Source organism: Protomyctophum bolini, assembly GCF_963924005.1.
Source record: "Protomyctophum bolini genome assembly, chromosome: 11".
In the NCBI taxonomy this organism is placed as follows: Eukaryota; Metazoa; Chordata; class Actinopteri; order Myctophiformes; family Myctophidae; genus Protomyctophum; species Protomyctophum bolini.
Genome location: NC_137872.1, coordinates 3,587,439 through 3,614,281, shown reverse-complemented (window position 1 = coordinate 3,614,281; position 26,843 = coordinate 3,587,439). Strand labels below are relative to the sequence as shown.

The 26,843-nt window shown below is 42.7% G+C and overlaps 2 protein-coding genes across 5 annotated transcripts in view; both read left to right on the top strand.

Moving 5' to 3' along the window:
- Nucleotides 1-21,818, top strand: part of smurf1 (SMAD specific E3 ubiquitin protein ligase 1) — a 35,305-nt gene extending 13,487 nt beyond the window's left edge. The window contains exons 2-18 of one of the 3 annotated variants that reach the window (XM_080775532.1): nt 256-294; nt 1,277-1,385; nt 3,069-3,202; nt 4,534-4,599; nt 4,948-5,020; nt 6,734-6,945; nt 8,297-8,381; nt 9,963-10,109; nt 11,050-11,290; nt 11,978-12,081; nt 12,879-12,993; nt 14,127-14,305; nt 15,135-15,272; nt 15,650-15,770; nt 16,279-16,480; nt 18,487-18,562; nt 19,256-21,818. In XM_080775532.1, the coding sequence (XP_080631658.1) occupies nt 256-294; nt 1,277-1,385; nt 3,069-3,202; nt 4,534-4,599; nt 4,948-5,020; nt 6,734-6,945; nt 8,297-8,381; nt 9,963-10,109; nt 11,050-11,290; nt 11,978-12,081; nt 12,879-12,993; nt 14,127-14,305; nt 15,135-15,272; nt 15,650-15,770; nt 16,279-16,480; nt 18,487-18,562; nt 19,256-19,355 (2,141 nt within the window). In that variant the 3' untranslated portion in view covers nt 19,356-21,818. Of the gene's footprint in view, nt 1-255; nt 295-1,276; nt 1,386-3,068; nt 3,203-4,533; nt 4,600-4,947; nt 5,021-6,733; nt 6,946-8,296; nt 8,382-9,923; nt 10,110-11,049; nt 11,291-11,977; nt 12,082-12,878; nt 12,994-14,126; nt 14,306-15,134; nt 15,273-15,649; nt 15,771-16,278; nt 16,481-18,477; nt 18,563-19,255 lie in introns of all 3 variants that reach the window. The other 2 variants (XM_080775531.1, XM_080775530.1) reach the window with 2 other exon arrangements.
- A 1,108-nt stretch (nt 21,819-22,926) lies between these two features.
- Nucleotides 22,927-26,843, top strand: part of rnf216 (ring finger protein 216) — a 39,852-nt gene continuing 35,935 nt past the window's right edge. Inside the window, exons 1-3 of one of the 2 annotated variants that reach the window (XM_080775521.1) lie at nt 22,927-23,014; nt 24,034-24,098; nt 25,614-25,747. In XM_080775521.1, the coding sequence (XP_080631647.1) occupies nt 24,038-24,098; nt 25,614-25,747 (195 nt within the window). In that variant the 5' untranslated portion in view covers nt 22,927-23,014; nt 24,034-24,037. Of the gene's footprint in view, nt 23,015-23,062; nt 23,312-24,033; nt 24,099-25,613; nt 25,748-26,843 lie in introns of those variants that run through there. The other variant, XM_080775522.1, reaches the window with a different exon arrangement.

Here is a 26,843-nt window from a genome sequence, read left to right as displayed (position 1 = left end):
TACTATGACGTGCTATGACTACATACAATGCAATTATAGTGCTGTCTACATAACATGCTATAAGTCTGTATCAAATGCTATCTCAGGGGGTATAGGGTAAGTGCTATGGGCCATGATGGAGTCTGAAAAGGTGGGTTTTCAGACTACGGCGGAAGATTGGGAGGGAGTGATGCTGCAGTTCTGACTTCGTAAAAAGCATTTGTTCTGCTGTTTCTTGACCTCTCTCTCTCTCTCTCTCTCTCTGTTCCTTTTCAGTGTTATGTGCCAAGAACCTCGCAAAGAAAGACTTCTTTCGTAAGTAATTTGGTTCACTTTTATTCAATTCTCTCTCCTTTTACATCCGTCTGAGTTATTGTTGTGTCTGGGGGGGCGGAGTTTATGTCTGGGGGGGCGGAGTTTATGTCTGGGGGGGTGGAGTTTATGTCTGGAGGGCGGAGTTTATGTCTGGGGGGGGGTGGAGTTTATACGTAAAACCATGTCTCGGTCTGTGGCCAAAATGTCTGCCATTAATTACACCTCGAAACATATGGGCGGTTCGGTGTGTTTATAAACTGATAGCCTTTTGTATTTGGCAGCATAGCGCGCACACACACACACACGCACGCACACAGGCGCGCACACACACACACACACACACACACACACACACACACACACACACACACACACACACACACACCACCCTTGGATGAGCCTGCAATCTGTAAGCCTCAAACAGAGTCTGTGTGTCTCTGAGTTCCTTCTAAGCTCATAGTCATAGATCATTATATCTGTCTGTGTCCTGTTTATGCCACATGTGGAGCATGCCGATATCATCATGACTAGCACTATGTTATGATTTATAGCTATTGAAAATAGCAGATCTACAAGCTCGTAGCGTGCCACCGAGTGGCGCGCTACGAGCTTGTAGGTCTGCTATTTTTGAAAAAAATCGAAGAACGAATGACATAGAAACATAGCTTTTTCAGAAAACTGTCAGGATGTAGAAGAACATTTATAGAATCTGATCTCAGGTCAGAATGGGTTAAGTACTCTTAACAGCGGGTACATTAAGTACTCTTAACAGCGGGTACATTAAGTACTCTTAACAGCGGGTACATTAAGTACTCTTCCCACCGGTACAATGGGTATTGCATAACCGTTGGTATTGAATAACCGTGTTGGGGCTTGCTTTCCCAATGGGCACCATTCCAAGTGGGACATTGTGAATAAAGGGATTTGGGAACTTTAGTAGTACACTTAATGTGTGTGTGTGTGTGTGTGTGTGTGTGTGTAGGCCTACCTGACCCATTTGCTAAGGTGGTGGTTGACGGATCGGGCCAGTGCCACTCCACAGACACGGTCAAGAGCACACTGGACCCCAAATGGAACCAACACTACGACCTGTGAGTAATAATAACGACAACTAGAACTGCACTCTGTCGAGTGCATACTTGCTTGTTGCACACTAGTAGACCCAGCTGTTATTAACCTGAAGCTAGTCTCTGCTCTGGGACAACGCAGCCCCATCTTACCAGTGCAGCCTGTTTAACTTGGCATTACAAATAGTTGTCATTTTGCCAACTGCTTCCTGCGAGTATTTCTCTGGGTGTTGTCAGTCACTATTAGAAAAGTGTCCTTCTGCACCTTTTATAAAGGGATATTTCACTTTAAATAAAAATAAAGTGGTCATTTACTCAGTCTTATGTGACTCCAGACAGTTTTTAAGTTACTTGAAGATTCAGTACTATTTAGATATTTGATGTTCATTTTAGCTGCCCCGCCACCCTTCCTATACAAAACCCATTATTGTAACTTCAAACTTCATTTTAACCATGACAGATTCATCAAAAACACCCAACCTTCTTTTTGGTGACTGATACTGTCCTTGTAATACGTGAGAGGGGGCCGTGCTTTTTCATTTACTGTTCATTTATTTTTTTAATAATTATTTTGGAAAAGAAGCTCATTGAGCGCTGCTCAAAAAAATATCTAAAAGAAATCAAAACGGTAAATGAAAAAAAAACCACAGCCCCCTAACGTATTAGGACAATAGAGGGCATGCGCAAAGCAACATGCAAAGTGAGTTTAACATTGTTTAATGCAATCAGATAGGTCTCAGGTTCATTCACATAAGCCTGAGTAGACGATAAAATGTGTAATAATATCCCATAAGTCGTTGCAGATATAGTGACAACACAAACAAAGCCTTGCAATCAATTCAACTAATGAATGAGAGAACTCTGTTAATCTTCATGGCTTGGTGTCTTTGAACAATAAGCACTTGAATAAATTACAGTAGACAACACTTCGTTCGCACATTAAAAGCCAAGCATGACTTTCCACATATTGATGTCTGGCATGTTTTTATTACTTTTGTTAATTATTTATTTGTGTAATTATTACACAAAGAAATAATGAACCCATTTTGGGGCCGGGAACATCAATTCAACTAATGAATGAGAGAACTCTGTTAATCTTCATGGCTTGGTGTCTTTGAACAATAAGCACTTGAATAAATTACAGTAGACAACACTTCGTTCGCACATTAAAAGCCAAGCATGACTTTCCACATATTGATGTCTGGCATGTTTTTATTACTTTTGTTAATTATTTATTTGTGTAATTATTACACAAAGAAATAATGAACCCATTTTGGGGCCGGGAACCGCTTTTAGTGTTTTAAGCGTTATGTTATACTTTAGCTATTGGAAAATCTACAAGCTCGTAGATCTGCCTTTTTTTTTATTGTGAAAATATGGTGCAAATCTTTGAATATATATTCTTTCAGAGTGAATGTTTTTAACTCAAATCGTTGCTTCTGGGAGGGGTCCCTGGAACAACATATTTTCAGATGGGGGTCAGCGGCCAAATACATATAATTCTGGGGCTGCTTGACATGAAATAGTTTGAGCACCGCTGACACAGAAACATGAGGGTTTTTCAGAAAAACTCATGTTTTAGAAGACATTTGTAGAATCGAACTTAGGTCTAAATGGGTTAAACGTCAAGCATGCTTTTCCACATATTGATGTCTGGCATGTTTTGGGAAGACCGACTCCATCATGTATTTTATGTGTTTCCTCCAGATACATCGGGAAGACCGACTCCATCACCATCAGCGTGTGGAACCACAAGAAGATCCATAAGCGACAGGGCGCCGGCTTCCTGGGCTGCATACGACTGCTCTCCAACGCCATCAGCAGGCTAAAGGACACAGGATGTACGTCTCCCTCTCACATGTTATACTGTTTTATACTGCATACGACTGCTCTCCAACGCCATCAGCAGGCTAAAGGACACAGGATGTATGTCTCCCTCTCACATTTTATACTAAAGGACACAGGATGTACGTCTCCCTCTCACATTTTATACTAAAGGACACAGGATGTACGTCTCCCTCTCCCCGCCGCGTTCTAACTAGAGCTGGGACTCCATTAAAAAATCACACCTGTGTGAACCAAGAGGCGCAACTCCCCTCTCTAAAAGCTGAATAACTCATAATCTACGGAGATCTCCATGGTTTGGTCCATTAGCGCGATTTTCGGAGGTTTTTGCTGATAATCCGGTGGTCTAGATGGAAACATTGGTGCTTTCTAGAGCAACGATGGCTATATTTTAGCTCGCTAGCATTGACGCTATTTATCTAGCAACAACATCCACACACGGGTGCGGGTGCACGCGCACATGCACGGCACTACACACACGCGGGTGCGTGCGCACATACTTCTGTCGTTCCAATTTCACGCATGCGCACACCACTCGTGCTCATCTGACGTACCTACATCACAAACAAACAGGTACACAGACTTGCGAGCTGGTTGTAGAAGTGGTTGCACCACTTAAAAAAATAATCTAATTAATCAGAGGCGTTGTAGTTAATTAATCTAGATTAATCGCATTTTAATCGCATATCAATATTCAACCTTAGAACAGCGAGAAACTGTGTTTTTTGGTATATGTTTTTTGGTATCCCAGTGAATCAATGAATAGTGACTACAGGATACCACTCATTTTCAACATTTTACTGTCATTAATATACCTGTTGTGGAAATAATAAAAAAAAGTCACCCCATTCTGTGTTGCCTAGAACTGGAGGTCTGAAAAAAAAAAATTCTTCATATTGTTACTGTTTTTTTGTCAGACCTCCAGTTCTAGGCAACACAAAATGGGGTGACTTTTTATTATTTCCAGTTTTCAGTACTATAGAAAAGCGCCCAGTGAGAAACGTTCCGCGGTGGAAAAAAAGTGCGATTAATTTATCTGTAGTTAATCGCGATTAATTTTTCTGTAGTTAATGAATCTAAATTAATCGCAATTAGTCCCGGCCCTAGTTCTAACTGTTGGTAGCCATGGTTCACATGACGCTCGTACTTCACTTCTACAAGCGCACGACGCGTTGCACTGCGACGCGTCGTGAGCTTGTAGATCTATCGGCTGTTTTCAGCAAGTGTAAAATCAGCCATTACGACGGCATCAAGGCCCGCCGAAACTCTTTTCAGTCGACTAAATCAACTGTAGATTTATATTTCCTATCCTCCTGTCCTCCTGCAGACCAGCGGCTCGACCTGTGTAAGCTGAACCCCTCGGACAACGACGCTGTACGGGGACAGATCGTAGGTAAGACTGCACACACACACACACACACACACACACACACACACACACACACACACACACACACACACACACACACACACACACACACACACACACAAAAGAAAGAAAGTTTACCCAGGGTAACTGGACCAAGCTCAAGAACTTGTTTACAGCCAGGCCCTGCTCATAGAACATTTCATGGTAGAGGAGGTTCAATGCCTTGTCCATAAAGGGCACTTCAGCGGTGGTCATTTTAACGTGCCGGTCCGGGGATATACGAACTATAGCGACCTTCCGATATCAAGACCGCTCCGCAAACCGTTGGGCCACCGCTGTCCATCCATGGTATCCTCTGTGTTTGTGTTGCAGTGAGCTTACAGACAAGAGACCGCATCGGCAGTGGAGGTCCTGTGGTCGACTGCAGAGGGCTGTTGGACGAAGGGTGAGTTCTAGACCTGAGGGCCCATTCTACAAATGCATTCTAAATGCTAACGGTTCTCTATGTCCGTGGTTCTCTGTGTCAGTGGTTCTCTATGTCAGTGGTTCTCTGTGTCAGGGGTTCTCTATGTCAGTGGTTCTCTTGGCCTCACCAGATCACTTGCGGGGAAGGAAGAGAAGTGGTCACGTGTCTGGGCTGCGCCATGACACTTTCATGGGAGCCAAACTCACACCGGAAGTGCAATGAATACATGGCAGTGAATGGAGCCGGCTGGACCAGCTCATAACAAACATTATTCATGAACAATTGAGACCTTTTTGTAAAGTAATCACTTCTGGGAAATAACAGAAGACATATCACAGGTTGTTTTCTAATCACTTACTTTTCCATGTGCACAGAGTGCACAGTATATAATTTTATCTGAGGATCTAAACAGCAGCAGGTATCGTTTCTGGCTCCGAAGTATCGCAAGATTTTGCTGCCAGACAGGAAACGGTTACACATCGAATAACACAGCAGACAATAATGTGTTACATGTCTTCTGTTATTTTCCAGAAGTGATTACTTTACAAAAGGTCTCAGTCATTCATAAATAATGTTTGTTCATGAGCTTGTCACTGAGCTCTCATTGACTCCAATGCATTCTGCCAAAACTTCCGGGTAGTTTGGCTCCCATGAAAGTGTCCATGAAAGTGTCATGGCGCAGTCCAGTCACGTGACCACTTCCCTTCCTTCTCAGAGCTTCCTTGCCATAGATGAGGAAGGCTGTGGTAGAGAATACTAATCATTAATGTTGTTACAGTAGATGAGGAAGGCTGTGGTAGAGAATACTAATCATTAATGTTGTTACAGTAGATGAGGAAGGCTGTGGTAGAGAATACTAATCATTAATGTTGTTACAGTAGATGAGGAAGGCTGTGGTAGAGAATACTAATCATTAATGTTGTCACAGTCTCGGTCACAGCCGGGCTTAAGGTTTTGATCCTCTTGCGTCTCTGTGATCCCAGAGTACCGAATAAAAAGCAGTTGACCCGTCATGTGACCGACTGTAATGACTCAAAGAAAGCAGACTTTATTTCCATGTTTGTGTGTGTGTGGTGTGTTTCTTGTTGTGTTGTTTTTATTGGCAGCAAATTTTAGTTTTAGTCAATAGTTTTAATTTAGTTTTAGTCACTTTTTTTTGTCACCCGGAATTATTTTAGTGTGAGTCTTAGTTTTAGTCGGGTCTAAATATCATGAGATTTTAGTCGACTAAATCTACAGTTGATTCAGTCGACTAAAATGAATTTCGGCGGTGCCTTGATGCCGTCGCAATGGCTGATTTTACACACTTGCTGAAAATAGCCGACCTACAAGACGTAGATCGCTTGTAGATCTGCTATTTTCATCATGCAACCAACTGTAAAATGACTTATACCGGATCTCTTGTCCACTAGTCACTTCCTAACATTTTAGTCCAGTTTTTATTTGTAGATGATATTGTGAGTATATTTAGTCTTCATTTTAGTATATTTATAGTCTTAGTTTTAGTCATAGCTTAGTTTTCATTTAGTTTTCGTCAGTGAAAAAAGGTAGTCTAACATTTTTCGTTTTAGTCTATGAAATTAACACTGCGTGTGTGTGTGTGTGTGTGTGTGTGTTTGTGTGTGTGTGTGTGTGTGTGTGTGTGTGCCTGCCTGCGTGTGTGTGTGTGTGTGCCTGTGTGTGCGTGCGCAGGCCCGTGTTCGAGGGCTGTTTCAGCGAGGAGCCGCTGCCTTACTCGGACACCACGGGCGCGGCGGGCGGCGGGAACTGCCGCCTCGACTCGCCCGGTCAGGAGAACCGCCTTCAGACGCAACGAATCAGAGGCCAGGACTCGCGGAACCATGGCCACACCCCTCAGAACAGACCGCACGGGCACCAGTCACCTGACCTGCCCGAGGGATACGGTGAGAGAGAGAGAGCTCATAATGAAGCATCCCGCCCCCTCATTTAACCCATTCTGACCCGAGATCAGATTCTAAAAATGTCAGTCACTCTTCGATTTTTCAAAAATAGCAGACCTACAAGCTCGTAGCTTGTAGATCTGCTTGTAGATCTGCTATTTTTCAATAGCTAAAGCATAACATGATGCTAACACCAAAAGGGGTTCCCGTTCAGAATGGGTTAACCCATTCTGACCTGAGATCAGATTCTAAAAAATGTCTTCTAAATCCTGACCGTTTTCTGAAAAAGCTATGTTTCTATGTCAGTCGTTCTTTGATTTTTCTAAAATAGCAGACCTACAAGCTCCGTAGCGCGCCACTCGCTATGAGCTTGTAGATCTGCTATTGTTCAATAGCTAAATTATAACGTAATGTTTAAAACACCAAAAGGGGTTCCCGCCCCCAAAAAAGACGTTTACGCTGCTGGACAAAGCCAACTGGAGTTGTGACACATCATGACAATAAACACAATGTTTTGGGCCGAACAAAGAATTGGATTGGATTCTTTGTAATGATTTGTTTGGTCCAAAATATTGTGTTTGTTGTCATGATATGTCACGACTCGAGTTGGCTTCGTACGACGACGCTTATAAGGTATTTTTGAAATGTCTATGGGGAAAATGAAATGTCTATGGGGAAAATGAAATGTCTATGGGGAAAATGCATTGGGAATTAATTCCTGGGCCTGGCGTGGTCATGACTGCGACGTTCTGTTCCATCTAGTCGTTCTCAGTGACTCGTGTGTTTATCTAAGAAAGACTGCCTCCCCCTGGCCAGCCGGGGCGCCTGATGGAGGGGAACGGAACTGGTTGGAATAACGTGTTCCTTCCACACGCTACGTCCAACCAGGGAAACTCCCCCCTGTCAGGTGTAAAGGAGCAACTTGGACACTCAGGCATGAAGGAAGCATGAGTTCAAGTCCGTTGCTCTCCCCTTGTCCCCCATATATGGGGACTAGGTTGGTGGAGGGTGTGTAGAGCCCAGGATCACATTAGATGATTGACACAGGGGTGAAAAATGGGTTACAAAATCGTGGGATAAAAAATATATAAAAAGAAAGAAAGAACGACGGGAGGGCGCTCATCGACGGAGAGATTACTGTACCAAAAAAAGTGCTTCAACGTGGAATTTGTTTTGGCTGAAAGTTCTACCAAAATGCAGCCTGAAAAATGTACCAAGTCGACCTGAGCGATGTCTGAACATCTTACCTATTTTCCTTTAGCAATCAGCATAGAGTTGAGGTTAGTGGTTTAATGCGTTGTGTGTGTGTGTGTGTGTGTGTGTGTGTGTGTGTGTGTGTGTGTGTGTTCTGCAGAACAACGAACCACCGTGCAGGGCCAGGTGTACTTCCTCCACACGCAGACAGGGGTCAGCACCTGGCACGACCCTCGGATACCACGGTGAGGTTGCACAACACAACCATAGGGTCGTTTTATTTATGTATTATTATTATTATATATGTTTCTATATCAGTGGTTCTCAAACTATTTAAATGGTAAATAAATGGTGCATTTATATAGCGCCTTTATCCAAGGCGCTTTACATAGATTGTGCATTACATTCACCCCATTCACACACCGATGGCAGCAGAAACCATGCAAGTCACCAACCAGCACATCAGGAGCAATTATGGGTTCAGAGTCTTGCTCAAGGACACTTCGACACTAACTCTGGGGGAGCCCACAGGGTTCGAACTGGCAACCTTGCGGTTACCATCCGACCACTCTACCCCTGAGCCACCCTTTCATGTCAAGGACCCCAAAAATATCTGTAATTGGCCGCCGACCCCCATCTGAAAATATGTTGTTCCAGGGACCCCCCCAGAAGCAAAGATATGAGTTAAAAACGGTCACTGTGAAAGAATATATATTCAAAACTTTGCGCCACATTTTCACAATTTTTCAAAAAGTAGCAGATCTACAATCTCGTAGTGTGGCACCGAGTGCCGCGCTACGAGCTTGTAGATCTGCTACTTTTTCAACAGCTAAAATTTCAAATAGTGGTTAAAAACTAAGGCGACACTAAATGGGTTAAACTTGTTGGAATAATAACGATATACTAGTAATAATAATCTTTATTGTCCCGAAGGATATTTCGTCTTTACGAATATCTGACATTGGAGTTGGTGTAAAGCAGGGTTCCCCAATTAGCGGCCCGCAGGCCATCTGCGGCCCCCAGTCTCTGCTTGAGAGAGACCAGGTCGAGGTAGGAGGAAGGAACCGGGGAACTCGATGCTGCCCCCATCTGGCCGGAGTCTGGTCAGGTCTAAATGGCCCATTAAATAAATCTGTAAAACTCACTCCTAGAGCTGTTGTTTTGCCTCTCGCCTCCCGTGCTGTTAAAATGCCAGGAGACAAACGGTACGCAGGAGACAAACGGTACGCAGGAGACAAACGGTACGCAGGAGACAAACGGTATGCAGGAGACAAATTGTACGCAGGAGACAAACGGTACGCAGGAGACAAACGGTACGCAGCCAGGAAACAATTTTGAACTCAAGACCGCCAGAAACACCTGAGGCAGCATTTCTCTCTAATCAAGACAGAGCGTGTAATTACAGTGTGGCTTCCCTGTCCATTCTTTAAGTTAAGGAGTGCTTAAAGATGGAGAGGCCTTATTGTCTTGTATCGGGCCGGGGCGCGGGAGTCTGTCCCTGTTCCACAATGCACCAGACCTCTAGGAGATGTGTTGATGGTTCCACAATGCCCTAGACCTCTGGGAGATGTGTTGCTGACTGCTGAAGCGCAGTACCTTCCATCAGCTCCCCACTACTCACTTGCCACTCGTACACCGAGTTGGCCGCGCCCAAGATCCAACGCATGACCTTGTAGCTACCCGGACACAATCCAATCTTGTCCAATCTTTAGCTCATGTCATGTTGCTGTGTGAAAAAATTGTGGTAGTATTTTGCTCAGTTGTCTGTGTTGTGTTGATGGTCTCAGGGACCTGACCAGTAGTCTGTGTGATGATGGTCTCATCAGGGACCTGACCAGTGTGAGCTGCGAGGAGTTGGGTCCGCTGCCTGTCGGCTGGGAGGTCCGAAGCACCGTTTCTGGCCGGATCTACTTTGTGGATCACAACAACCGGACCACGCAGTTTACAGACCCCCGCCTACACACCATCATCAGGTACAGTTTACAGACCCCCGCCTACACACCATCATCAGGTACGCACGCACATGCACGCACACACGCGCGCGCACGCACACAGAGTGAGTGACTGTAAATAAACTAGCAGATCCTGTGCGTTCTATTTTTTTAAGGCTGCAAAGATTAATCGTAATCAAATCGATTATTCAATTATAATATTATTATTATTATTTGCCAACTAATTTAGTTAATTGTTTTTTTTTGCAATGAATGTCATACTGTTCCCTTTTAGACTGACACGTGTAGCTATTGTTTTTTCGATTGTATTTGTCTTTTTATTTCAATAGCAGCCTAATCAGCAGCTGAGCCAAATTTAATAATTTTTTTTCTTTTTTTTTTAAACATTGCATCATGGGTAAAAGATAACATAAGCTGACAAATTAATTCATGAAGAAGTATATTCATTATTTTCTTTATTGGATGATATTCGACGACACGGGTGTGATTTTTATAATAATAACAATAGCTTAAATTTATATAGCGCTTTTCTAAATACCCAAAGCGCTTTACATGGGAACACTAGGAACAGACTTTATTAAGGGAAAAAAAAGAAAAACATAACAGATACAACAGTACAGGGTTAAAAAGGATAAACGAGACCTCAGCTGGGGAAATCTATCCTGAAGAGGTGGGTTTTGAGTGAGGTTTTGAAGGAGAGGAGAGAGGGAGCAACTCTGAGATGTTTAGGGAGTTCATTCCAGAGTTTGGGGGCCGAAACATAGAAGGCCCTGTCCCCCCAGCGGTACTTGGCATTGCAGACCTTCAGGAGGTTGGCTTCACTGGACCTGAGGGAGCGGGGGCCCGGGGGGGACATATGGTTCGAGAAGGTTATTGAGAGCTTTGTAGGTGGTGAGCAGGATTTTGTAGTGAATTCTTTGTTTATTCCTCATGTCTCTCTTCTCTCTTCTTCCCCATCCAGCCAACACTCCCAGGCCAAGGAGTCGTCCCAGGCTCCCCAGATGGAGGTGGGGGGTGAGGAGGGGGGCGGAGGCGGAGTCGTGGGCGTTGTGGGAGGCGGCGTGGAGGGGACGGGGGAGATGGCGGTGCGCTACGAGAGAGACCTGGTCCACAAGCTGAAGCTGCTCCGCCACGAGCTGTCTCTGCAGCAGCCTCAGGCGGGTCACTGTCGCATCGAGGTGTCACGAGAGGAGATCTTTGAGGTACGACCACAAAATGAGTTAACAGCACAGGTAGACTCGTCACATACTAGAGCATGTCTGAAATAAGTGTCAGAGCTGAAATCGACATGTAAATATGAAATAAATGCTTAAACATGTAGCTATAGGTGTAATGTTAGAGACCACAGAAGTGAACCTTTCAAGCCTCTTTTCTCAACTCGCTGTTTTCTGCAAGACATTACTCTATAAGCCAAAACTGGAGGGTCAAACTGAACAACCAATATGTCAATTTGAAGCTATGATTCCCTAAACAAACAAAAAAACTAAAATTCAAACTGTCCACCTTTTACATTTTTCATTTCCTGAAAAATGAACATATTGACTTTGACTGGTTTCTTCCCGACAGCAGAGATCTAGTATACAAACCCAAATGATGAAGACACTCGTGCGTGCGTGCATGCGTGCCACACAAGTGTGCCTGTGCAGTGTGTGCGCCCACACTCGCACACACTCACACACAGATCTGCAGTCAGTCTGTGGTTGAATAATTGAGGAACATGGGGTACTTCCTCCTTGTATACTCTCACAGAGGGAGAACAATGCTGTCTCTGAGTCATACACTTGTCACGCACGGCACACAGCTGTCTACAGAGACTGCCTGCTGATCGCTACATACTCTCTGTGTGTGTGTGTGTGTGTGTGTGTGTGTGTGTGTGTGTGTGTGTGTAGGAGTCGTACCGTCAGATCATGAAGATGCGACCAAAAGACCTGAAGAAGCGTCTGATGGTGAAGTTCCGAGGAGAGGAGGGTCTGGACTACGGCGGTGTAGCCAGGTAGTCACTCTTATTATTATTATTATTATTATTATTAATAATTCAGAGGAGAGGAGGGTCTGGACTACGGCGGTGTAGCCAGGTAGTCACTCTTATTATTATTATTATTATTATTAATAATTCAGAGGAGAGGAGGGTCTGGACTACGGCGGTGTAGCCAGGTAGTCACTCTTATTATTATTATTATTATTATTATTATTATTAATAATTCAGAGGAGAGGAGGGTCTGGACTACGGCGGTGTGGCCAGGTAGTCACTCTGATTATTATTATTATTATTATTAATTCAGAGGAGAGGAGGTAGTCCCGGGACCGATTGATGTGTCCTCGGATCCGGATCGATGCAATGAGAAAGCATTTAATAATACCGTTGAATGAAGTGTACTCGGGGTACGGAAGAATATAGGCCAATGTGAATCATGGCCAGTGAGGACCAGGCAACAGTTTGAATCAAACGCACCCAGTGTGAATCAAACGCACCCAGTGTGAATCAAACGCATCCAGTGTGAATCAAACGCACCCAGTGTGAATCAAACTGTGTGCAGGTTTTTGTCTCACCTGTGATTTTATGTCACATTTAATGTCGTTGTACATGTTGCTGTGAAGTCCATTCTGTTTCACTATATTGCACAGTACACGGTACTATTAGAACAGGAATGGGTTTCTTATTGGGGCGGGTCAGAATTACAATATTGCGTTTACTGTTTATCCAATACTATTTGTGTCTTTACTGCATGTAGCATGACTGCCCGTTTAAATGCTGCTAAATGAACGCTTCCTTCCGACTCTCTCTTTTAGGGAATGGCTGTACCTGCTGTGTCACGAGATGTTGAACCCTTACTACGGCCTGTTCCAGTATTCCACGGACAACATCTACACGCTACAGATCAACCCTGACTCCTCCATCAACCCTGTGAGTTGTTGTCCATTAAATAATCTTCCAAAGATGAAGGAATGACAAAGTGAAGTGTGAAGATTCCGCAGAGAAACAACATACAGAGAGTGAGGAACAGGCCTCCTCCTTGCCTGTTCCATCAGCCCCTCCGGGTGCAAGCCCACCTCAACCCCATTCTCAGACAGTCCTTATAGTCTTGTAATGTCCATATACGGATCTGTGCTAAACATAAAGGGCGACACACAAATATGTATACCTTTGCTGACAGCGTGGAGGAGTCAAGTCAGCTGTTGGATTGACAGCTGCATGAATTAGACTGAGCACATTGGTGAGCAAAGAGCCTTAATGGAAGGAAGATAAATACACAATAATGCATATATCTGGCACTGTAGTTGGCATTCTAAAATTCCCATTACAGAGTGCACACTGACGCACGCACGCAAACATACAGACACTCGCACTAGTAAGTGTTTTGTGTGTTTGCTTGCGTACATGTGTAATGTCATGTGAAGAAATGTAAAAATATTTTCTTTTTTGAAAAATCGTGAAAATGGGGCGCAAATCTTATAATTATTAATAATGATATTCTTTCAGAGCGAACATTTTTTAACTCAAATCTTTGCGTGGAGAGGTCCCTGGAACAACATATTCTGAGATTGGGGTCCGGGGGCCAGTTCCATATTAATTATGGCGGTCCTTGACATGAAATAGTTTGAAAACCACTGATATAGAAACATTTTCAGGATTTAGAATCCATTTTTTTTTTTTTTTTGAATCGTCCTCATGGGTTAATAATAAAACTTTATTTGTATAGCACCTTTCATGACATGAAATGCAGCTCAAAGTGCTTTACAGAGCAATGGAGAAAAAAAAGAAAAGAAAAGCAAGGCATAAACATTGAAAAACAAGCAGTAATGCAATACAGTGAGGACATGAATAACAAAAAAATAAAAGATCAATTAAAAGCAAGAGTGTAGAAGTGGGTCTTGAGCTGAGTTTTAAAAATGTCTACAGAGGCTGCCTGTCGAAGGTACAGTGGGAGTTTGTTCCACGCCGTCGGCCCGTAGAAGCAAAAAGATGCTTCCCCGTATTTTTTAGTTGCCATTGTCTTTGGTTAAATGGGTTAAATGTGATCTCCCCATGTCTTCCAGGACCACCTGTCGTACTTCCACTTCGTGGGCCGGGTCATGGGCCTGGCCGTGTTCCACGGTCACTACATCAACGGGTCCTTCACGCTGCCCTTCTACAAGCAGCTGCTGGGGAAACCCATCACGCTCAACGACCTGGAGACCACCGACCCCGAGCTGCACAAGAGCCTCGTCTGGATCCTGTGAGAAGAACACCAAATACATGCACGCCATCCGTGTCACCTTGTATAGCTTTGAACCACTTAAAAAACATTATTTAATTTAAACTTTAGCTGTTGAAACATAGCAGATCAGAGCAACACACACACACACACACACACACACACACACACACACACACACACACACACACACACACACACATACACACATAGTTCTAGATCAGGGGTGGGCAACTTTGACGATGGTTGAGGGCCACTATAGTTCCACACTCACTCCAGAGGGCCACTATAGTTCCACACTCACTCCAGAGGTCCACTATAGTTCCAAACTCACTCCAGAGGGCCACTATATAGTTCCACACTCACTCCAGAGTCCCGCCACCCTTTCATGACGACGCCAGGCCCAGGAAATAATTCCCAATGCATTTCTCCCCATAAGACATTTCAAAAAGTATTTATTATTTAAATAACCTTTTAAGCGTCGTACGAAGCCAACTCGAGTTGTGACAAATCATGACGACAAACACAATATTTTGGACCAAACAAAAAAAATTACAAAGAAGAAAAACAACAAAAAAAAGTGTAATTATTTATTGGGCCCAAAACATTGTGTTTATTGTCATGATGATGTGTCACAACTCCAGTTGTCTTTGTCCGCGGCGTAAACGGGGTAAAATGAACGGGGAATTCTTCTCCAGGGTTCTCTCTGGAGGGGGCGGGACTGCCTTTTATGGAACTGTACTGTAGTTGTTTGAAAAGAATGTGGTCATTATGATATGAAATATGCTCTCTGTGGCGCAGTCTCATCTTCTCCTGCATTGTGTGTGTGTGTGTGTGCGCGTGCGTGCAGGGAGAATGACATCACGTCGGTGCTAGACCACACCTTCTGCGTGGAACACAGCGCGTTTGGGAAGTTCCTCCAGCACGAACTGAAACCCAACGGACGCAACATCCCAGTTACTGAGGAGAACAAGAAGGAATACGTCAGGTAACTAAACTAACGAGCAACGGAGTGGAGAAAAAAGTGCTTTTGTTTTTTTTGCCATTGCAAAATACTAAAACGGCAGGGAATAAATGATAGATAAATGTTATTAATACGTAACAACTACAAAGAAAGGTAAGAAAGCCTTCTAGCATGGAATTCTCCTTTAACATTATCTGTACATATGTTAACTCATTCAGTATTTTTAGGGCCATTATTATTATTGTATCTTGGTTGGCTTCTCTCACATGTATGTATGTGTATTTCCTCTCAGACTTTATTATTATTATTATTATTGATTATTACATGTATGTATGTGTATTTCCTCTCAGACTTTATTATTATTATTGATTATTATATGTATGTGTTGCATTTCCTCTCAGACTCTACGTGAACTGGAGGTTTATGCGTGGAATCGAGGCTCAGTTCCTGGCGCTGCAGAAAGGCTTCAGTGAACTCATCCCTCAGCACCTCCTCAAACCCTTCGACCACAAAGAGTTGGAGGTAAACGCTGCCGTGTTGCCTGTGACCATATCGGTGTTGTTTTTGGCAGCAAATTTAGATTTTTAGTCCTATAGTCTCTCCCAATAGTTTTCATTTAGTTTCAGTCACCTAGCATGTTTTAGTGTTGCTCTAGTTTTAGTCAGCTAAATATCATAAGATTTTAGTCAATCTACAGTTGATTTAGTCGACTAAAATGTATTTTGTGCCGTCGTAATGACTGTTTTTACACTTCTCTTGTCCACAAGTCCCTTCCTAACATTTTAGTCTAGTTTTTATTTGTTGACTAAATTGTCAGTATATTTAGTCTTAGTTTTAGTCATCTTAGCTTAGTTTTCATTTAGTTTCCATTTAGTTTTCGTCAGTAGAAAAAAAAGGTAGTCGACAGATTTGTTTTTTCCGTCTTAGTTTTAATCACTGGTGCCACTTGGACCCGGACGTAACGTAGCACTACAAAATGACGTCTGACTTAAATACTGAATACCTTCCTTCTCTCCCTGGTCCTCCCCAGCTGATCATCGGCGGCCTGGGTAAGATCGACCTGGCGGACTGGAAGTCCAACACGCGGCTGAAACACTGCACGTGTGAGTCCAACGTGGTGCGCTGGTTCTGGACGGCCGTGGAGGCCTTCAGCGAGGAGAGGAGGGGACGGCTGCTGCAGTTCGTCACCGGCTCCACCAGGGTGCCCCTACAGGGCTTCAAGGCGCTGCAGGGTGGGTGACGCACCGGCCTACTGTACATACTGTACTACATACAGTACACATACAGTACACACAGCCTACATACAGTACACACCATTCTGGACGGACGGGGGAACCCCTTTTGGGGTTTGTTTTAACCCGTTTTGACCTGAGATCAGATTCTAAAAATGTCTTTTACATCCTGACAGTTTTATGAAAAAGCTATGTTTCTATGTCAGTCGTTCTTCGATTTTTCAAAAATAGCAGACCTACAAGCTCGTAGCGCGCCACTCGGTGGCGCGCTATGAGCTTGTAGATCTGCTATTTTTCAATAGCTAAAGCATAACATAATGCCAACACCAAAAAAGGGTTCCCGCCCAAAATGGGTTAATAGTGTGAGATTTCTAGATTTTGGGGCCTAAATAATATATAAGCTTTTTTCTATCAAGAATTGATCAATGTCACCATGGTCTCACATACTGTACAGTACTGTACACGAATAAATAAATCAAAAAGGGCACATTGCTGTCTAGAGTACTAGAGGGGAAAGGGCAGGTGCTCTAGCACCCCCTACTGTCTATATATGTGCACAACACTGCTTTCTTAGAACAATGTATGTGTGTTGGTTCTACAGGTGTATCCTCATAGAACAGTGATAATAGAGTGGTTCTACAGGTGTATCCTCATAGAACAGTGATAATAGAGTGGTTCTACAGGTGTATCCTCATAGAACAGTGATAATAGAGTGGTTCTACAGGTGTATCCTCATTGAACAGTGATAATAGAGTGGTTCTACAGGTGTATCCTCATAGAACAGTGATAATAGAGTGGTTCTACAGGTGTATCCTCATAGAACAGTGATAATAGAGTGGTTCTACAGGTGTATCCTCATTGAACAGTGATAATAGAGTGGTTCTACAGGTGTATCCTCATAGAACAGTGATAATAGAGTGGTTCTACAGGTGTATCCTCATAGAACAGTGATAATAGATTGGTTCTACAGGTGTATCCTCATAGAACAGTGATAATAGAGTGGTTCTACAGGTGTGTCCTCATAGAACAGTGATAATAGAGTGGTTCTACAGGTGTATCCTCATAGAACAGTGATAATAGAGTGGTTCTACAGGTGTATCCTCATAGAACAGTGATAATAGAGTGGTTCTACAGGTGTGTCCTCGTAGAACAGTGATAATAGAGTGGTTCTACAGGTGTGTCCTCATAGAACAGTGATAATAGAGTGGTTCTACAGGTGTATCCTCATAGAACAGTGATAATAGAGTGGTTCTACAGGTGTATCCTCATAGAACAGTGATAATAGAGTGGTTCTACAGGTGTATCCTCATAGAACAGTGATAATAGATTGGTTCTACAGGTGTGTCCTCATAGAACAGTGATAATAGAGTGGTTCTACAGGTGTGTCCTCATAGAACAGTGATAATAGAGTGGTTCTACAGGTGTATCCTCATAGAACAGTGATAATAGAGTGGTTCTACAGGTGTATCCTCATAGAACAGTGATAATAGAGTGGTTCTACAGGTGTGTCCTCATAGAACAGTGATAATATAGTGGTTCTACAGGTGTGTCCTCATAGAACAGTGATAATAGAGTGGTTCTACAGGTGTGTCCTCATAGAACAGTGATAATAGAGTGGTTCTACAGGTGTGTCCTCATAGAACAGTGATAATAGAGTGGTTCTACAGGTGTGTCCTCATAGAACAGTGACAATAGAGTGGTTCTACAGGTGTATCCTCATAGAACAGTGATAATAGAGTGGTTCTACAGGTGTGTCCTCATAGAACAGTGATAATAGAGTGGTTCTACAGGTGTGTCCTCATAGAACAGTGATAATAGAGTGGTTCTACAGGTGTATCCTCAGAACAGTGATAATAGAGTGGTTCTACAGGTGTATCCTCATAGAACAGTGATAATAGAGTGGTTCTACAGGTGTATCCTCATAGAACAGTGATAATAGAGTGGTTCTACAGGTGTGTCCTCATTGAACAGTGATAACTAGAATGTATATGTGTAAGGTTCTACAGGTTCTGCAGGACCAAGGCTCTTCACCATCCATTTGATAGACGCCAACACAGACAACCTGCCCAAGGCACACACATGGTAAAGACACACACACACACACACACAGACCTAACCCTGTATTATATATTATATATAACCCTGTATTATACTTTGTTGTACAATGGTGTAAAATTGTAAATAACATACCTTTAAGCCAACCGCCAAGATCACAACGATCATTATTGTAATCGAGGCAAAGGTTTGAAATAATGGTGATATTGATTTGAAGTCATATTATTGCCCGGCCCTATCACAAAGCATCATTGATGCAACAATCGTTTGTTTTTTCTGGTCGTACTTTATTTATATGCGTTTCTCAAAGTGGGGTCCTTAAGGGAGTTCCAGGGGGTCCCCAGAGCTAAATGAGAGTTGGGAATCAAATGGACCCTTATGGGACTGTAACTCTGAGAGTGTACAAATGGACCCTTATGGGACTGTAACTCTGAGAGTGTACAAATGGAACCATTTTGGTTCCATTTGTACACTGAGTTAAATTAATGTTGATTTTACAATATAAATTGCGGTCAAAGAGAGAGAGATGCCATTAGATGCGGGTAAATGCAAGTCAAACTGGGGGTCCTTGAAAATAAGAATGTTTCAGAGTCCCTGCTAGAGTCTTCAAATGGGCGGTCTGCCGAATGATAAGGGGGGGTCCTTGACATGAAACTGTTTGAGAACCAGTGTTTTATACCAACGAGTAAATGGGTTTGTCTTTCTTTGTCATTTCTCCAGTTTTAACAGAATAGACATCCCTCCATACGAGTCGTACGAGAAGCTCTACGAGAAACTCCTGACGGCGGTGGAGGAGACGTGCGGCTTCGCTGTGGAGTGATCAATCCACAGACAGACAGACAGACAGACGTGCGGCTTCGCTGTGGAGTGATCAATCCACAGACAGACAGACAGACGTGCGGCTTCGCTGTGGAGTGATCAATCCACAGACAGACAGACAGACGTGCGGCTTCGCTGTGGAGTGATCAATCCACAGACAGACAGACAGACGTGCGGCTTCGCTGTGGAGTGATCAATCTGTGGAGTGATCAATCCACAGACAGACGGACAGACAGACACGTTCTAAAACCTACACACCACTTTGTGACCTTTTAAACACACAAGGTTGAGACGCAGCAGAGGCCAGACACAACCGAAGAGGACGTGCACACACACACACACACACACACACACACAGAGACACACAAACAGACACACAAAACACACATTTGCCTCCTCTTTACCTCCAAACTGTTTGGCGTTAATATGGGGAGGGCCAGCAAGAGAGAAAAAACTCAAAAGAAAGGAGAAAATAATTTAAAAAACTGTATTTTAAGATTTTTCTTTTTCCCCAGATGTTTTGAAGAAGAGCATTTTTATCCTTCAGTTTTAAACAAAGCTATGATGTCATTCTTCAGAACACCCAACAACAATGACTTTTTTCTGATGAAACTCCTCCAATCAACACTCGAGCTCCCAGACAGAATCAGCCAATCGCATACGAGAGCCCGTGAGAGCCAGAGATACTCCCACCCAATCAGATCTGTCTGAGTGGAGAAGGCGGACCTGACGACTGGATTGCCTTTCTGTCGGAACGAGCGGATTAATTGACTTATTGTACTCATGCTTGGTGTTTAACCACTGTTTATTCGAACGTGTGTGTGTGTGTGTGTGTGTGTGTGTGTGTGTGCAAACATGTGTGCATGTGAGAGAGCAAGAGTGTGAGATTGATATCTACATCTGTGTGAGTGTGTGTGTGTTACGCATGACACCTGGTTATTAATATCTAATAACCAGGTGTGTGTGTGTGTGTGTTATGCATGGCACCTGGATATTAATATCTAATAACCAGGTGTGTGTGTGTGTGTGTGTGTGTGTGTGTGTGTGTGTGTGTGTGTGTGTGTTACGCATGACACCTGGTTATTAATATCTAATAACCAGGTGTGAGAGTGTGTGTGTGTGTGTGTGTGTGTGTGTGTGTGTGTGTTACGCATGGCACCTGGTTATTCTTTGTAAAAATGATCAAATGAGCCTGAGTTCCTGTTTTTTTTGTAACTTTTTTTTTTTTTGCCTCTTCAGTTTGTATACCTGCAACCACTCTGATCCACTCTGATATTGATCGTTTAATGTCTGATTTTTATTATTATTTATTACTAAGTGATTACTGACCATGCTGCTATTCTGCTCCCACGGAGAGCCCACACTAATCTCTTTCATCTTTTATGCCCCCCCCTCCCCTCCCCCCCCCCCCCCATGTTGTTTTTAAAGGGTCAATTCATTTTCAATTCAATGCAAAGGAAAAGCACGTTCGTTTTTTTTTTTAAATTCAGCCAATTTTAGGAAGTGGATTTTGTAGCAACCTAAAAGAAAAATGAAATTGGTCAAACTCTTCTTTTTTTGAGGGGGTCTGAAGTTGAATTGTATGTTTTTAGAATTTCCACATTACAGTAATTGAACTGAAAGTGAATTACCCCCCCCCTCTCCCCCTTCCCCAAACCCAAACCTGAGCGTGACAAGTGCTTCATATAACATATTGTTCTATGTGAGCTGGATGGATGGATGGATGGATGAAATGAACCCAGAGGTACTGTATCTCCTCTGGGTGTGTGTGTGTGTGTGTGTGAGCGAGAGAGACAGAGAGAAATGCCTGATTTATACTTCTTCGTATGACGGAGATGTGCAGCAAAATGTATCCGATCTAACTGTCTTTGTAATAGAGCTTGTAGCTCTTTCTATTTTTGGCAAAGCGACATCATAAGACGGAGTATAAATGAAACATAAGAGAGAGTGTGAAAATATGCAATAAAATCTCCAGAACGTTTTTTATTTTTTATTATATGTTTCTCCATCCGCCATCTCCCCCCTTTATTTGTGCCTATGATGGTTCTTCTCTCAATTCATTAGTTCTCTCTCCGTCATTTCCTTCCTTCCCCCTAAACGTTCTCCTCTTGACTGTTGGCTCAAAGGGTTGGGTCGGGCTTTATGTTTAAAGGTTTCTCTCATCTGGAGAGTCTAGACCACCGTGAATGAACAAAAGATCTCTTTGACAGTCGATCCTCGAGCCTCCGGAGAAAATATGAATGAAATCAAAACCCTTAAATGTTTGAATAAATGCATTGGAACGCGTTTTGGGACTTAATGCGCTGTACGTACGGTTGATAAAAATGACTGTTTTGCAGTATCATTATTGCGATCTCCCCATTTTTCTATAGGTTCTGAATTTATTGTGTAATGGATGCAAGAGTATTGTAACTTACTATGTACTAAAACATTTATGAAAAAATTCAATGTAAATAAGATTATATTAAAAAGAAACTAAATTGAAGATTCTCCTTATAATTTGTATGTTAATTTAAACTGGCATATAGCCAATATTTACTGTGTGTGTGTGTGTGTGTCAGTGTGCGCATGTCCAAATGTGTACAGTCATGTGGGACGGATGGGCGTGGAGAGAGAGACGACGGTCCCGTTTCGACCATTCAGTCTCAACATATGGAATATATGAATAAGGAACTATTATATCCGTGGATATGCAAGGCTTGGGATATCCGTGATATGCACGGCTTGGGAATCCCGTGGATATGCACGGCTTGGGATATCCGTGGATATGCACGGCTTGGGATATCTGTGCACGGCTTGGGAATTCCGTGGGGAAAAAAAGTGCCCTTCTGCATGGGCACAGGTCTCTCCACCAGGAGGATAGGAGAGTGTGTGATGTTTGGCAAAATGTTTAGGAGTAGTAGGCTAATTTAAACATGTTTTTGTGTGTGTGTGTGTGTGTGTGTGTGTGTGTGTGCGAGCGCGCGCGCTCTGGAAATGTTTATAGAGGTGGGTCACTATAACGCGCGTTATAGTGACCCACCTCCTGTAATAACACAACAATGACACAGATGACGATGATGAGGCACTTAAGTCTTATGTTATTGAATCCATCTCTCCATCTCATCTCTCTCCATTTCAATCAGGTTCACTCATCCAGAAGATAAAGGCATATAATGACATCAGTGCGTTAAAATGTGATCTAAAAGAACGCTAATATGTTTAAATAAATATAATAAAGGATACATTAAATATAATATCAAATGGCCGTAAAATACACGGACCCTGTTCGTGGTCCGTGCAAACCATATTTTGAAGTTGTGATAACCTTTGTGTTCAAGTGCAAAGTCTGCCACCTGCTGGCGTGTTTTGATTTTGCAACTCATTCACTCATGTATTAGTTGGATTCAGCTGTGATTCAGTGTGCTGAATCTGATTCTCACTAGTGAGTTAAATAACAATAGGCTAGTGTAGAGGGAGGCCAATAACTCAAACTATTAATAAAGTAGTCGAGTCAAACGACAAAATATATTTGTATAAATAATACAACTCCCAGAATGCAACTCGTTTTAACGTCGTGCGTGTGACGTAGGCACTCACTCTTGTTTTGGCACAGAGTTATTCCCGTTGGTCAAGAACATCAACCGACAAAATAAACCGTTTTGGGCGAGGCTGTCTGAGGTACATTACACTTCTGATAGAACATGAATATTCAGAACTACACGGGACTCCATGACGGGACGAACGGGTCGACCGTAGGGCAGACATTCACACAGACAGTCGTACTGTTTGCTTTAGCTTCTCGGCTAAAGCTAACATATCTCCCTTGACTTCTCCTTTCGTTTCGACTGTGTTGTTTCTTTTCCTGGGTCTGAAAGATACATTTCTGTTTTGTGTTTTGACAGGTTGATAGTTCGCATGCTTCTGTTCAGCGTACGTGTTGTTGTTAAAACCTGAACTCCCATCTATTAATATTGGGTAAGCATTTCACAAAGAATGGTGTAGCTTATTAACGCTAGCTTGTTGTGAGTCTCGAGGCAAAAAAGGTGCAAAGTTTGAGAGCGCTTGTCACGCTAAATAGCGCCACCAATTTAGCTTATTGGAGACACACCGCTAAATGGGAAGTGAAACAAGGATAAAGCTAATGGGAGAGGAGAAGGTCTACATGACCAGATGACTACTGTACTGTCGTAGTGTAGTTTCTCCTGGTTTTACACTAAACCAAAACACAAAGCTAAATGGAGAGAGCTGGTGGCGCAAATAATCAACCTGTTTGTCTTGCATAAGGTCGATTTGAGCTGCTTAACAATTGCTCCTCGGTGAAATAACGACTCTGATTTGAATTCAATTCAATTGAGATTTGAATTCAATTGACAATTGAATTGTCATTGAAAATCTATCTTAAGGTAATGTAAGTAATGATGATGATTCTTTGTTTTTGCAACTAGTGGACTCCATTTCCTGGTGTCAAGTGTGTGTTTTATCATTTTATGTATACATAGTAGTCTACTCAAAGTTTCATTGTACAGATATATTTTACTTTCTCTTAGCTTCCTTAATATGACAATATGATGTATTTGATCATGATGTATTACCATGTGGTGTTCTTGCTTACTGTAAATCTCCCTGGATTAAGAGTGTCTGCTAAATACTGTGTGTGTGTGTGTGTGTGTGTGTGTGTGTGTGTGTGTCTCTAATAGCACAATGGCAGAAGGAGGTGAGGACGTCATTCATGTGGGGAGTTTCAACATACATCGGAGTCATGGTAAGACCACTAAACCGGTTCATTAACCATCACATTAACCCTAAAGCTATGTTTCTACGTCAGTCGTTCTTCGAAATGGCAGACCTACAAGCTTTTTGATGATTGTGACACGTGACGCCTTTCTTTAACACCCATGGCGGTTCATAGGGGCGATATCGCGCTAGATAGATTCATTTCCTGCTGTGTGCCAACGCTTTATATCAAAACCAACAGTGAAACGCCGGGACAACAACGCTCCACACGTCCCAAACTCGTCCCTTCTGGCTCCAAAACTGTGGAATGCACTTCCCATTGCAGTCAGAACTGCAGCCTCACTCCCAATCTTCCGCCGTAGTCTGAAAACCCACCTCGTCAGACTCCATCATGGCCCATAGCACTTACCCTACCCCCTTAGATAGCATTTCTGTAGACTTAGATAGCATTTGATACAGACTTATAGCATGTTATGTAGACAGCACTATAATTGCATTGTATGTAGTCACAGCACGTCATAGTACATATGTATAGCATAGTATAGTATATATGTATAGTTTCATTATATAGATATTCCACTGTTACTTTCTTAGCTTACGCATGTTTCATGATAAATGCTTTTTATGTGATGTATTCCCATGCTTTTTTTGTTCTTGCTTAATGTAAATCGCTCTGGATTAAGAGCGTCTGCTAAATGCCTAAATTGTGAAAACCAAGCTCCAACCTGTAGCCTGGTGGTCCCGGGGCCGTTGTCTAGGCAACGTCTGCGTACTTTCCAGCTTGGGGACGCGGCCGTTGTCTAGGCAACGTCTGCGTACTTTCCAGCTTGGGGACGCATGTGCGAGCACGCCATAGGATTCATTGTCGTTTCTTTGCTGCAAACTTGTTCTCTCTAACCTAACGGGTCCATTTGGTTCCATTTGTACACTCTCAGAGTTAAATGAACATCGATTTTTTTTACTATATAAATCGGGCGGTCCCAGAGATGGAAATCCTTTAAATGGGGGTCCGTAGACTAATGCATGTCAATTGTCAAACTTGGGGGTCCTTGAAATTAAACGGGGTTGAGAATCTCAACCCTCATCTTATGGGGAAGTCCCTGGCGATTTTTAGATTTTTATGTTGATATAAAAATAGCAAAGATGGAAATGTTATGTTCCCATTGTTTTGCCATAGATTGTTAGGTATGCCCATATATTTTTGTCTTTAACCATTCTGAACGGGAACCCCTTTTGCTGTTAGCATTATGTCATGCTTTAGCTATTGAAAAATAGCAGATCTACAAGCTCGTGGCGCGCTACGAGCTTGTAGGTCTGCTATTTTTTGAAAAATCGAAGAACGACTGACATAGAAACATGGCTTTTTCAGAAAACTGTCAGTATGTAGAAGACCTTTTTAGAATCTGATCTCGGGTCAGAATGGGTTAAATGAATGCATATATAAGACACATCACATGCTCTCATTGTGCATAATGTTGTTTTCATATATACAGTACACACAGTAGATACATAAATGGTGATTTGTTCCACGTTTTGCTTTCAGACCGTCGGTCACGTCGGCGGGAGCTCATCACCATCTCGGACGATTCTGACGATGAGCCGGTGACCCGCGGACCGACCCGCGGACCTGGTAGTCCGGTTCTGGTCCCCGATGACGACGACGTCAGCATCCTGGAGGTGAGCAAGGACTGTCTAAAGAGGACGGGACGCGAAGACCGTATTAAAGGGCGCCGCCATGTTTGCTCACATGGTGCTCCATGGAAGGAAAGAAACATGCTGCCGTTGAGACCAAGGAAGCTGAACGAGGAAGTGTCGGCTGCATAAAGCCCACTGAGCATGTTTCTGTCCTTCCATGGAGCCAACATGGAGCCAACATGGCGTCGCCCGTACGGTCTTCGCGTCCCGTCCTCTTTAGACAGTCCTTGGAGGTGAGCGTCTTTCGTCTCCTGCATAATAATAAAGGCCATCATTGCCATTCTGAGGTTTCAATAAACATGATTGCCAGTAATTTACAATTTAGGCATTTAGCAGACGCTCTTCTTGAATCTTAACCCATTTTTAGACCTGATTCCAGATTCTACAAAATGTCTTCTAAATCATGAGTTTTCAGAAAAAAACGTATGATTTGCGTGAAATCGTGTCACATTTTCATGATTTAAAAAAAAAATTGCAGACCTATAAGCTCGTAGCGCGGCACAGAATGCTTGTAGATCTGCTATTTTTCAATAGCTAAAGTATAACATGATGCTTGAAACGCCAAAAGGGGTTCCCGCCCAGAATGGGTTTTAATCCAGAGAGATTTACAATAAGCAAGAACAAAAAGCATGGCAATAAATGTAGTTATCATGAAACATGAGTAAGCTAAGAACGTAACAGTGGAATATATCTATACAATACAATAGACTTAGATAGCATTTGATACAGACTTATAGCATGTTATGTAGACAGCATAAGTGCATTGTATGTAGTCATAGCACGTCATAGTACATATGTATAGCATAGTAGTATATATGTATAGTTTATATGTATAGTTTCATTATAGATATTCCACTGTTACTTTCTTAGCTTACGCATGTTTCATGATAAATGCTTTTTATGTGATGAATTCCCCATGCTTTTTTGTTCTTGCTTAATGTAAATCGCTCTGGATTAAGAGCGTCTGCTAAATGCCTAAATTGTAAATTGCAATGATACTGTATACATATATACTATAAAGTGTTATGACTACATACAAATGCAATTTGCTGTCTAAAAAGTGCCTGTACAAAATGTA